This window comes from Protomyctophum bolini, assembly GCF_963924005.1.
Source record: "Protomyctophum bolini genome assembly, chromosome: 21".
In the NCBI taxonomy this organism is placed as follows: Eukaryota; Metazoa; Chordata; class Actinopteri; order Myctophiformes; family Myctophidae; genus Protomyctophum; species Protomyctophum bolini.
The window spans coordinates 17,025,279-17,038,187 of record NC_137882.1 but is presented as its reverse complement, the minus strand read 5'-3'; the positions used below and the strand labels follow the sequence as shown (position 1 = coordinate 17,038,187).

General features: G+C 43.0%; 1 protein-coding gene across 1 annotated transcript; it reads right to left on the bottom strand.

The window, feature by feature from the left end:
* Positions 1-1,033: 1,033 nt before the first annotated feature.
* On the bottom strand, positions 1,034-12,559 carry pks1 (polyketide synthase 1; the record flags this gene model as incomplete). Its single annotated transcript, XM_080793768.1, has 7 exons — positions 1,034-2,338; positions 2,576-6,535; positions 7,112-7,293; positions 7,876-8,079; positions 10,208-10,368; positions 11,793-11,946; positions 12,499-12,559. 7 exons carry the CDS (start codon positions 12,557-12,559, stop codon positions 1,034-1,036), a joined length of 6,027 nt encoding a protein of 2,008 aa, XP_080649894.1.
* Positions 12,560-12,909: the final 350 nt, after the last annotated feature.

The window sequence follows — 12,909 nt, the reverse complement described above, 5'->3', positions numbered from 1 at the left end:
TGGGGATGCCACACACATGTTGAAAACCACTGCGTTAGAGGGATTTTGTGGTTGGCCAAAAAGAAAGCACTAAGAAAAAGTAGAAAACTAAAAGCACTAAGATAAAGTAGAAAACATTATATTATTGTATTTATTATTTTATTATTACAGACATTAAAGGAGTATGGGCAATAGAAATAATGCTATTCCAGAAGGGCAAACAGTGGTAGTGTGTTTTTGCGTGAGCACTTACTATGAGACCTAGCAGATCATGTCTGTCTGTGTCTTACTGGTATATGTCATGTCAACAGTTATTCTTAACAGGCTAGTTTGTAGTGTACATTCTAGTAGTCCATATCTCTGTCGGGCAGAAACCAGCTAACTTTGCAGGGGGGGGGGGGGGGAGACAAATCAGGAAATGAAGAAAACCATATATTTTTAAACAACGCAACGCTGCCTCGTCAAAGTTGTTATTGTGAATTTATATATTGTCAGATACTTCCATGAGAGGGGGAGAAGAACGTTTTAATACTTTTCATTGGTTCAATATTATTAACCAACAAACAGATGTAAAGCGTGTTCAATAGCATTGATTTATGAAAAAGAAGAAAAGAAAAAAGAAAAATGGAGTTAGCGACGAAGTGTATCAGAGTCAAAGCCAGAGTCAGTAATCTAAAAGAACAGAAAAGTCCTCTTGTGGAAACCACAATAAAATCTATCCAAATGCATGCGTTTTAAACATTTGTCCTTTGTATTTTATACATTGGCTATTGAAAAATGGCTTATGCTTATGCTGAGCTATACAAGCTCACTGTGAGCTTGTACATCTGATATTTCACCCTTTTTTGAAATATCTTGAAAGTCTTTGAGAACTTTCGCATTTTCTTAACACAAATCTTCTCTCCTGGAGGTCCCTGGCACAAAACCTTTACAGATGGCCAAATATATAGTCTGTGGCCAAATATATATCAATTTGTGGAGTCATTGGCATGAAAACGTTTGAGAAACGCTGTTTTAAACATCATGCAATGCTACAAATATATCAGAACCCTTCTTATCTTCCATCCCTACCCTCCTCTAGCATGCTCACCAATGTGTTTAATGTGCTGCTGGGGTCCATGATCCTAACCAGAGGCACATTCACACCTGTCTCTTGAAAGATCTGGTTCTGTAAAGTCATGGCCAGCATGGAGTCAATACCCAGGGCATAGAGAGCCGTGTCGTCGTCGCCCATCTCATCGACGGCGACGTTGCTCACGTCACTGACCATCTTTCTCACACTGTCACGTACCGATTCCTGCCCCTGAAGCCTGGGTTCAGTCACCGTATTCTCTTTCAGCTCCACTTCCACCAAAGCCGACAGTCGTTCCCTGAGAGCAGTGTTCTGTGAGAGCACGTGCTTATGCAAATTTCTGAAGTTGAATTTGCATATGACCTGCTGCGGGTTGTTTATCAGCAGACACCTTTCCAGAGTCTCGTGAACCTCGCACACGTCCATGGTCATCATCCCCCTCCCCTCAAGGAACCTCTGGAAATTACCTTTATTCAGTAGGAGACCCAGGTTCAGAGGGCCCCAGTTTATGGCCTGCCCGGCAAGGCCAAGGTTTCTCCGGTAATGACAGAATGTGTCGAGGAAGGAGTTAGCCGCTGCATAGTTACACTGTGACACGTTGCCGATGACAGAAGAAATGGACGAGTAGCAAACAAAGAAGTCAAGTTTGTTGTGCAATGTTGCAAAATGAAGATTTAGTACCCCGCTCACTTTCGGTCGCAACACCATTTGGAAGAGTGATCGGTCAAGCATGTCAATCAATGCATCATGTAGTACCGCTGCACTGTGAAACACTCCTTTGATCGGACAAGAGGGGAACCTTTGTCCGATCTTGATGATTGCCTCGACCACTTGCCCCGATGCAGAAACATCACACTGTAGATTTAGGATTGCCACGCCCCATCGTCTGTGAAGCGCTTCCATCTCAGTTTGCGTCTGTGCCGACAGAGCACGTCTGGACAGTGTTGCAATGCAACCTCCACCGCGATAAGCGATAAACTTAACAGTCTCAAGCCCCAAACCGGAGAGCCCTCCGGTCACGATGTAGACACATCTCTGCTTAAAGAGTTGTCTTGGCCTCGTGAGCACAGGTATATGAGACCTGTTGCAATCAGATCCTTCGTGGTCTAAGACTATTAGTTCCAGAGTCTTTGCTGTGAAGTAGGACTCCGTTTTCACATTGGTCTGAGACTCTTCTGTGACTTGTGACTTAAATAAATGCCCTTTCAGAGGCAGTGACATTGTGTCCAAACTCAACGACTTCAGCCAACAGGAAATCTTTGCGCTCTGTGCCTTTAGACTGGCTCTCTGAAAAACAGCAGCCACGTTAATTTGGTAGATGTGTATATGTTCACTGTCATTTTCAAATATGTTCACTGCGACCGAGGTTGATATTTGATTGTTGCACACAAATATGACATGCCTCTCCGGACTGCCATGCTCCATTATCCCCTGCCAGGATAGGTGAAATGGTGGCAAGAAAACAAATGTAGAACACTGTTCAACGTTCAAGAGTTCCTTTTGGAAACATTGCCGAGAGATAACATTCCACCCTGACCGGTTTGCTGTCAGAGCTACGACTTTAAGTAGACCAGAGGCAGAAGATGACGAGATAATAGCCAACCTCCTGTGCTGTTTTAGCTGAGGTAATGTCCTCTGCAAGATCTCCCATGCCAATACAAAGTACGACATACACGAAATCTCTCTCAATATTGGGAGACTCTTTGTGTCATAGCATGCTGCTTCAGGAACTGTAACCCTTGAAGCGGCAGCTACAGGATAACAACAAACAACATGGTCTCCGACCTTCAGTTTGTGGACATCTTCACCAACAGCTGTGACAACGCCACTAAAATCCAAGGCCAGAAGCTTGTGATTGTGTGAAGAGTGCTCGTTCCAGTAAAACGTCTTGCCAAAGTTCAGGTGTGAAACACTGACTGGAAAGTAATCACACGAATGCACGCATATATTCATTAGTTGAATCTCAACGGACTCGCCGTGGACTAGATGTCCTTGTGCTTCACAGGGCACGGCAGACACGTTGGCCACTCTATACGGATCAGCAGTTTGTAGGAGAAAGTCCTTCGTATAGACAGCAGGCCTATCCCCCTCATAAGTAGAGTAATTTAAGGGGGTATGTGCTATGGTTGTTGACCAGGCCTGGCCCTTGCTAATCGAGACCTGTTGATGCTTGCAGCCATTTATCACCGACACCAACGTTTGAATGTCGTCTCTGGTCACGGAGGCGAGGTCAATCAACTGAAAAGAGAGACCTTCCACCTCTGCTGCACAAGCTCTCGTCATACCGGACAACACAAAGCCAGGACTGATGTGGTCCACAAGCTCCTCGGTGGATCTGTACGTTATGACTCGGAGAGTGCAGGAGCGCTCGCACTGTTTCAGGGCTAGAACCACTTGGCGAAACAGCTCACAGCAAGTAACCAACGCTTCCAGCGTCCTCTCAGATGATAGATGACTCAGATCCTGAACACCCCAAATGAACAGCATCTCTTCTAAATTGGGGTTAACGCGAAGTGTTTCATTTAGTATTACTTGAAGTTCACCGGACAGCCAGCTCTCTCGGTTTAAAATAACAGCCGATTCTAGGTGTACATGCGATCTAAGTGCTTTAGCAATTCCAAAATCGTCCTCGAAAACGACAGCCTTTATCTGGGAAATCACGTCAGACGCAGTATGGTTGATTGTGACGCTTTCACTGTGAAAGAAAGGTGACTCGGAAGCATTTGAGCGACAGCCCAAGAAAGTGATTCTCACTTGCCTTAGCTCCACGAGCACATGCCCATCTTTGGAGGAAAAGCATCCGCACACGTCAAGGAAGTCTGCAGTCTCCTGAGTAGCTCTAATGTATATGACCATTTCCGCCTGTAGCGCTTTCGTCACGGCTATGCAACCTATCGCAGAGGGGAATCCCGGCCTGGCTGTTAGCCGTCTGCTAGCTACCACGGCCGTCATCTGCAGGAAATAGTCCAAAACCACAGGATGGAAGAAGTATTTGTGAAGCTGGCACAGAATCTCACCGGGAACTTCAATCACCGTTATAGCTTCCTTGAATTCATGGCCAAATTGCACATCGCTGAGCTGTCTAAAGACAGGGCCGTATTCAAATCCTCCTTGAGAAAGTATCGCGTAAACCTCATTCTTGTCGATGACCGATTTGCACCTCTGTGTGATGACGTCAAGGGAAATGGTGTGTTCTTTTACAGACGGTTGGGAATTTGTGTACCTGCACGTACCAAATGCGTGCGTTGCTGCAGAAGACTGTACCTTGAATGCGGTCTCGTTTTCTGCATGCTCCAGGATGACTTTCATCTGATGAAAGTTTGAACTCAGTGTAAACAGACTGTGAAAAGTTACACTGAGTTGGAGCGAGGAAACAGGCACCTTTGGTGTTAAACTTGACATCATCGCAGCATAAGCCAGTTCAACGTACAGCGCCCCTGGGGCAATGGCAACACCATTGATCTTGTGGTCCCAGAGATAGGGAGTAGTCTCTAATGAGAGAATGCATTTGTGTACTTTATGGTCGTGTTTTGTTTGGGAAATCATCAGTGGATGGTAAGTGGAAACACTTGGTTTGTTTCCTTTTGCCTCAGCTTTAAAGTTCACCACTTTCCTCTGGTTATCAAACTGATAGACTGGAAACGCAGATGGAAGTGTCTCGCAGCCACTATAGACGTGATGCCAATCCACCTGGACGCCTAGTTCAAAGAGTTTCGCAACCATGGACAACATCGCATAATCATTCTCTGGCTGCACTGAAGTGAGAACGACGGTGTCATTTCCCAAAGTCTCAAGTATGTTCCTTTGCAGGGCCCTACGAGGACCAATCTCCACGAAGACCAGGTTCCTCCGCGTCTGTTCATCTCCGGCGGCAGCTCTTAGTGTTTTCTCAAATAAAACCGTCTCTCTGATATTCTTCGCCCAATACCTGCCTGTGCTGAAGTCACCGATTGAATATTTATCTCCGGTCACCGTCGAATAAAGTTCACACTCCATGTCATTGATGGCCAGTGGGCCAATGCTTTCTGCAATTTCGCCAACTATGGGATCCATCATGTGGCTGTGGTAAGCGGCTGGGACATCCAAGATACGGAGAAACAGGTTTTTATCTGTAAACTCGCTGCTCAGCTTACGATGGAGCGTGTCTATTGCGTCTGCGTCACCTGACAGAGTGCAGGACTGAGGGCTGTTGAAAGCTGCCAAGCAAACTTTCCCAGAGAAAACAGGAAGTATTTGCAAGACCTTTGCCACGGTCACATGACCGACTACAAGCATCTTGCCTCCTGTGACCTTGCTCTGGAGGGCACTGCGGTGATAGATCACCTTCACTGCATCCGCAAGAGACAAGAGGCCGGCACAGTGAGCAGCAGCCACCTCACCAACAGAGTGCCCAAGAATGGCATCAGGTTTGACACCCCAGTGCTTCAGAAGGCTGGCAATGCCGACCTGTATCGCAAAGATAAGAGGCTGGACGACATCAGGTTTAGTGTGATCATCATTATCGTAGCCGTCTGCAATTATTTGCACGATGCTGATGCTTTTGTAACTCTGGAAGAGGTTCTCAACCTCTCTGACTTTTTCTCTGAATACAGGTGCATCTCGCAGAAGCTGCTTGCACATGCCCCTGTAGGTAACCCCGTTGCCACAAAACACTAGAACCAATCGGATGTCCGACCTGATCGGCACAGCCTTTTTGTTCAGCGAAGTTGTCAGCTGCCTTTCTAAGTCCGAGATGGAAGACGTTAAGAAGGCTTTTCTATACTTGTGTTTGTAATGGGTCCTCATGCATGCCGAGGTGTATGCTATAGCTTTAACGTCAGCGTCTTTATCTCTGCTTAGCCTCTGGTGAGTGTCTGTGATGGACAAGGACAACGACTTCTCTGACGCTGCAGAAATGACAAAGACCTTTGGACAGCCTTGGGCGATCGTTTTGCGAACAGAATTTTGCCTGTATTCTTTTACTACTGCATGTGCATTTGTGCCACCAAACCCAAAGCTATTAATCCCCGCTACTTTCTCCAGCGACCCACTCGTCTCCCATTTCTCACATGTGGTGGGAATCCGTATGTTCAGGGCTTTGGCATCTATACTGGAACTGTGTTCAGAGTAGAACACAGTTGGAACAATGGTTTCATGCTTCATCATTAACAGTACCTTAATGAGCCCTGCCACCCCAGCTGCAGACTCTGTGTGTCCAATGTTGCTCTTCACAGAGCCGATGCGGAGTGTCTCTGAACCTGGATGCCTGGCTTTGGCGATGACGTTTGAGATGCTGCCAGCCTCTGTTGGGTCTCCGACTGGGGTTCCAGTCCCATGTGCCTCGATGTACTGGACATTCTGCAGGTCAGACTCGGAGTAGATTGTGCGCAGCAGCTCCTCTTGTTGAACCATGGAGGGTTTGGTGATGGGAGAGACCGAGTGGCCGTCTTGGTTGACTGCCGTTTTGCTGACAATCCCCCAGATTTTGTTGTGGTCTCTCACAGCCTTGAGAAAAAAAAGAACACGATTGCATTGTTGTTATTATTCGGCCAGCTACTATACTGGGCATCTGTGGAATTCCAATTGTTATTATACGGTATGAATGACACAACATGACTGAAAACTAAATATCTGAATCTGTTCCATTAATGGACTTCACCTGTTTGAAGTGGATGCACCTGCTTGAGGTACTTATGCATAGTGATCAATAAGAGAGTGAGTAGAGGCATATATCTCCCCTTATATGTATTTGTATGTATATTGTATATGTTTGGTTTGTATGTATTGTCCTAGACTTTTCTTTTTCATGTATGTTTACACAAGCACAATTCAATCAAAAGTAAATGATAAAAAAAAGAATGGAAATATTCAAAAATGAAAAGAAAATATTGTTACTGTTGGGCTTAAACCTCACCATATTTTAACTTTTTGTGGTTTTCCGTAAATGAACGCCCTACTTGGTCATATACTAAACAGAAAAGTAGATCTGCAAGCTATAAACGATTTGAATCCTGAAAACAGAGTAACAGTTTAGGACATAATGACAGAGACGATATCCCGATATAGTAATAAGTAACATACATGTTTCAGTGGTTTTAGCAGCACCACCCCACAGCCCTCTCCTCTGCCGTAGCCATCAGCTGTGCTGGAGAAAGGTTTACTGGTTCCATCAGGTGAGATCATCTTGGCCTTGCTGAGAGCAACAAACAATCGTGGCTCCATGATACAGCTGACTCCCCCACACAGAGCCATCTCACAGTCTCCTGAGTTATAAAATAAAGAAAACAGTTAATTTCATCTACTACCTTTTCTCACTGACGAAACTAAATAAAAACTAAACTATGGCGACTAAAACTAAGACTAAATATACTGACAATTTTGTCAACAAATAAAACTAGACTATGATGTTATGTAGGAACTATAGTGGAGATCCAGCAGAACTAGAAGACATGAAGTAATTTTATGTTTGGTTGCACTTGGGTGTTGTGCTCTGTAGATCGCGATGTGTCGCAGCAAGGCACGTTGTGAGCTTGTAGAGCAGCTATTTTTGGTGTAAATCAGGTATTATGGCCAAAATAACGATGTCAAAATCAACTGTCAACTTATGATAATTAGTCAAATAAAAACCTTTCAGAAAATTTAAATAATATGACTAAAACTAAATTAAATTGTATTCAAAAGACTATGTCTAAAAAGACGGCAACATTTGCCGTCACAATTAACACAGAAAGAAACAGATCGACACTCAAACACGTGACGCCAGAAACCTGGTCTGAATTTCTCACTGGATATAGGCTAAACATTTATGCAGAGAAAGGGAACTTGCACAAGCACACAACTCTTACTCTGCTTCATAGCCTGGCAGGCCGAATGCAGTGCCACTAGAGACGAGGAACAAGCACAGTCGATGGCGAAGGAAGGGCCGGTGAGGTTGAAGGTGAACGATATCCTGTTGGCGGCCATGCTCATAGCCGTGCCCGTGCCGTGGTAGTGGCTTATCCTGCTGGGACTGTGGCTGAGGATGCTCTCATAGTCCCTGTTCATCAGACCTGCAACAATAATGTTCAAATTTCTATATACCTTTTGTGTATTTTCCCCGTAAATTAATTAGTACTAATTGATCATACTACAGCGTCACACAAAAGTATAAAAAGTAGCAGCAAGCTTGTAGATAGCAACTTTTTACATTTTTGAATTTATTTTTTTAAGTTTCCTTCTTTTTTTTCTTTTTTCTACTGTGTGTGGGGGTGGTGTCATACAGACAGACATGTTCTGCCTGGCTTCCATAGTAATGGCTCAGTGAATGGCAATAAACTCAACCACGTGCTAACCAGGATTTACAGTAACGCTACAATTGTAAGCTGTAAGGACTCGCCCAGGCAATGTTTTATTAAAAAAAAAAAAATCAAATGTAAAATGTTTCATGCACTAAAGTTAGAGATGTAGGATAGCATTTCTTCCTTATCGATACCAATAACTTGCATATTGGTCGATACAGAGTAGTACCGATCCGATACCAGTGTGTCATTCATATTGGTCGATACAGAGTAGTACCGATCCCATACCAGTGTGTAATTCATATTGGTCGATACAGAGTAGTACCGATCCCATACCAGTGTGTAATTCATATTGGTCGATACAGAGTAGTACCGATCCGATACCAGTGTGTCATTCATATTGGTCGATACAGAGTAGTACCGATCCCATACCAGTGTGTAATTCATATTGGTCGATACAGAGTAGTACCGATCCCATACCAGTGTGTAATTCATATTGGTCGATACAGAGTAGTACCGATCCGATACCAGTGTGTCATTCATATTGGTCGATACAGAGTAGTACCGATCCCATACCAGTGTGTAATTCATATTGGTCGATACAGAGTAGTACCGATCCCATACCAGTGTGTAATTCATATTGGTCGATACAGAGTAGTACCGATCCGATACCAGTGTGTCATTCATATTGGTCGATACAGAGTAGTACCGATCCGATACCAGTGTGTAATTCATATTGGTCGATACAGAGTAGTACCGATCCGATACCAGTGTGTCATTCATATTGGTCGATACAGAGTAGTACCGATCCGATACCAGTGTGTAATTCATATTGGTCGATACAGAGTAGTACCGATCCGATACCAGTGTGTAATTCATATTGGTCGATACAGAGTAGTACCGATCCCATACCAGTGTGTAATTCATATTGGTCGATACAGAGTAGTACCGATCCGATACCAGTGTGTAATTCATATTGGTCGATACAGAGTAGTACCGATCCCATACCAGTGTGTAATTCATATTGGTCGATACAGAGTAGTACCGATCCCATACCAGTGTGTCATTCTAAATAATATAGGTCTAGGACAAAGTGGGGTCCAGTCGTCCAGAGACTCTCTGGGTTTCTTGAGGGGGTTCCAAATAGACCCTAACAGGACTGTAACTCTCAGTGTACAAATGGAACCACATGGACCCTTACAGGTGGACCATTTGTATACTCTCAGTTATGGGTGTCCCTGAAATTAAACGGTTCGAGAACCACTGATCTAGGAATAAATAAAAATCCCATTAATGTCACAGACGAAAAACTGTCTAAGTCCACACTATTTATCCATAATGTATAAATTATAGATAAAGACGGCTCCAAAACATTGTGACTGGGGGTGCTATGGGGGTGCTGGCTATTTAGAGGGGCTAATTCTTCTCGGTTTACATAGAAGTCAGTCACTTGGGCTTGTTTGGAGGGGGGATGCACCAGAGGCCCCCTTGCCCCTCCCTGGAGCCGTCCCTGCTGGTCGGAACTCTACCTAGAATGATAGAGATTGGTTTTTTGTTTCTTTTGTCTTTTTCCGCCCACTCTTTCTTTTTTTTTGTCCTCCTGAAATGTACCACCTGAAGTGATATTGCCTTGTCTGTCCCTGTTTGAGTATGGACTCGATGTCTTATGTAGAAAAAGGAGTCAAGGACTATACAGAGACTTTGGAGATGGTGCTGCATGGAGGGGGGATGAGGGGGGGATGAGGGAGGGAAGAGGGGTGGGGGAAAAAAAAAAGAAGAAAATCTTGGGAACTGCTCCTGTGTCATATGTAGAAATGCTATTTGTATTATACTGCACTTTCCAAATAAAACAAATATTATAAAAAAAAGAATGATAGAGATTGGTTACGGTATAAGTTACCTATGTAAACCCCGGTCCTGGTCCCACTGACTGCCTCCATAGCCACACCAGCGTCTTCCAAGGCTCTGTATGTGCACTGTAGCAGGAGTTTCTGCTGGGGATCCATAACATCAGCCTCAGCTTCAGAGATACCGAAGAATCTGTGATCAAACTCATTGAATCTGAGGAGTAGATGGATGGATATATATCCTTCAGTAAGCATTTTCTCTTTTTACAGTAGGCTACTTTTATGTACAGGATTTTCGAAAGAGTACTGTATTTTCCCCCCCAATCTGTAGAGAGCAACGGTTCCCAAACTTTTTTAGCTCAAGCACTGGTACCCAAACTAATAGCAATAGCAGATCTACAAGTTTACAAGTCCACACTTGCTGCCACGTTGTGAGCTTGTAGATTGGCAATTTTCACTTTTTTTCTTTTTTTTTTAACATTTATTCATGAAAAAATGTGGAATTGTTTGGATAATTTATTTCTTTTTTGTACATTTTAAGATGTAGAAAACGTACTTGCGACCTATACAAATTGTTCCACGACCCAATCTTGGCTCCCGACCTACTGTTTGGTATTGAGTATGCCAATAGCCTACAATACTACTGCTCATCTAGAGACATTTAGATCATGTCAAGGTCATGTCTCACCTAGACAGGTATGGGCAGTCCCCCCTAGACAGTAGTAGACACAGGTTCTGACACAAAGCTTGACATTATGGTCAAGATTCAATTTATACCCTGAGCAAGCAGTCAGGCTCAATTAGATCAATGATAAAACAAATGCAACACATAAGCAGGAACCAGGAAACCAGGTTCAAATCCGGGGTAGAAGAGGAAGTTACTAGGGATGCCGCCGAATAATCGATTTTTCGATTATGTGTTGCCGTCCTAAAAATCGTTTTTTTTAATAGTTAAAATATAGGCTAATAAGTAAGGCTGCATGATATATCGAACATGTACCTTCATCAGAGTGGAGAATATAAGTATAAATCAAGTTGAGCAAAGCCACTCTTCTCTGCCCCTCTCTCTAACAGACACAGTTAACGATCACTTGTTAAGTGCCTGCCAGACAATCAGATGAAATGAAGGCAGGTGTAGACTAGAGTGTAGACTAGTGAACTGAACATGTTCTCTTTATATCAAGTAATACATACCAGCCCCTTATGAAACTACTTCTCCCCAAATCCAAATGGATTTCATTTTCCATCCTGAATGGCACTGAGAAGATCTCCACAAAGGTTTACTCATCAAAACTGATTATAAAACTGTAACCATCAAAGCATGCACTCAACATATAATGGTTATGTGACCATGGCATGTGCATAATATAAAATCTTAAAAGTTTTATCTGATATTGATATCTGGGGGGGTTGGGGGTCGATTAATCGATTATTAATCGCCAGAGCTTTAGAATATTCGATTGGGCACCATGTGGCATCCCTAGAAGTTACATTGTATCTTATCTTTCCCTTTTTTACTTTTGTATTATTTTTATTGTATTGTTCTATACTGTGCTAAATCAAATCAAATAAAAATGTGCAGCTTTAAGAAAAGGGATTTACTGCAGTCACTTTCAATACCCTGTGTCTGGAGCTTACCCATGTATGAGGGCAGCTTTGGTCGTCTGAGTCTTTCCAGGTTTGCTATCATCAGGATCATACCAGTATGCAGTGTCAAACCTTTCTTCTGGGATGTCGGTAACACAGTTCCTTCCCTCCGACAGCACCTTCCAGAAATTCTCCTGCCCCTCGCCTATTACCAAACACAGCCATAGCAGGCAGTGGTGGAAGAAGTACTCAGTTACGTACTTTAAAAAAAAGTATTGCAGCAATGTAGAAATAGTAAAAAGTTAAAGTTTGGAATTAAAAATGTACTTGAGTGAAAGTACTGACATCAAATTGTACTTAAAAGTACAAAAAGTAGAAAGTATTCGTTATGCAGAATGTCCCATTTCACACGTTTTCAAATGTATAAAAGTCGTTTGAAAATAGCCGCCATAGGACTGAAGTGGGTAATGTATGTTTTGTAAGAACAACCAAAATCCACAAAGTAGCTAGTACCTAGTTAGCGGAGTAAAAAGTACAATATTTGCCTCTGAGATGTGGTGGAATAGAAGTAAAAGGAGAGAATTGGAAATACTGCAGTAAAGTAAAAATAAATAAAACCTCAAATTACATTTAATCGAGTAAATGTACTTTAGTTTATACCACTGCCTATCAGCAAAACACAGCCTTATGTTTTAGAATACCTAAAAAGAAAAAAACACTATAAAAAAAAATTAAAAGAAAAATCCTTTATTCTTACCTCCTGGGAAATTGCATCCGATCCCAATAATGGCTATGTCTTCTTCTTCTGCGAGCGCCATGATCACATTCAGTTAGCAGAGTTGACCGTCATTCAGTCATTCTCAAACATACCGGAATTCCCCTAAAAGACAGTCTATAAGCCATTTCACAAAGATGCTCAAAACCGAGTTTGCTCTCAACTGAAGATGTTCCATCTCCATTGCCTTTTATAAACAGTGTCTTGAATCAAAGCAAAGGGGACCGTGGGGACAAAACAATAGACCCCCGTTGACTGTCTTTGTAACCAAATACTAATTACAGGTTAAGATGGTGATCTAAAGCAAGGGTTCCCAAACGTTTTAGCTCAAGACCTACAAGAGAAATTAGATGTCTCCCAGAATACAGGAGCACATTGGGATGCACGCTATGA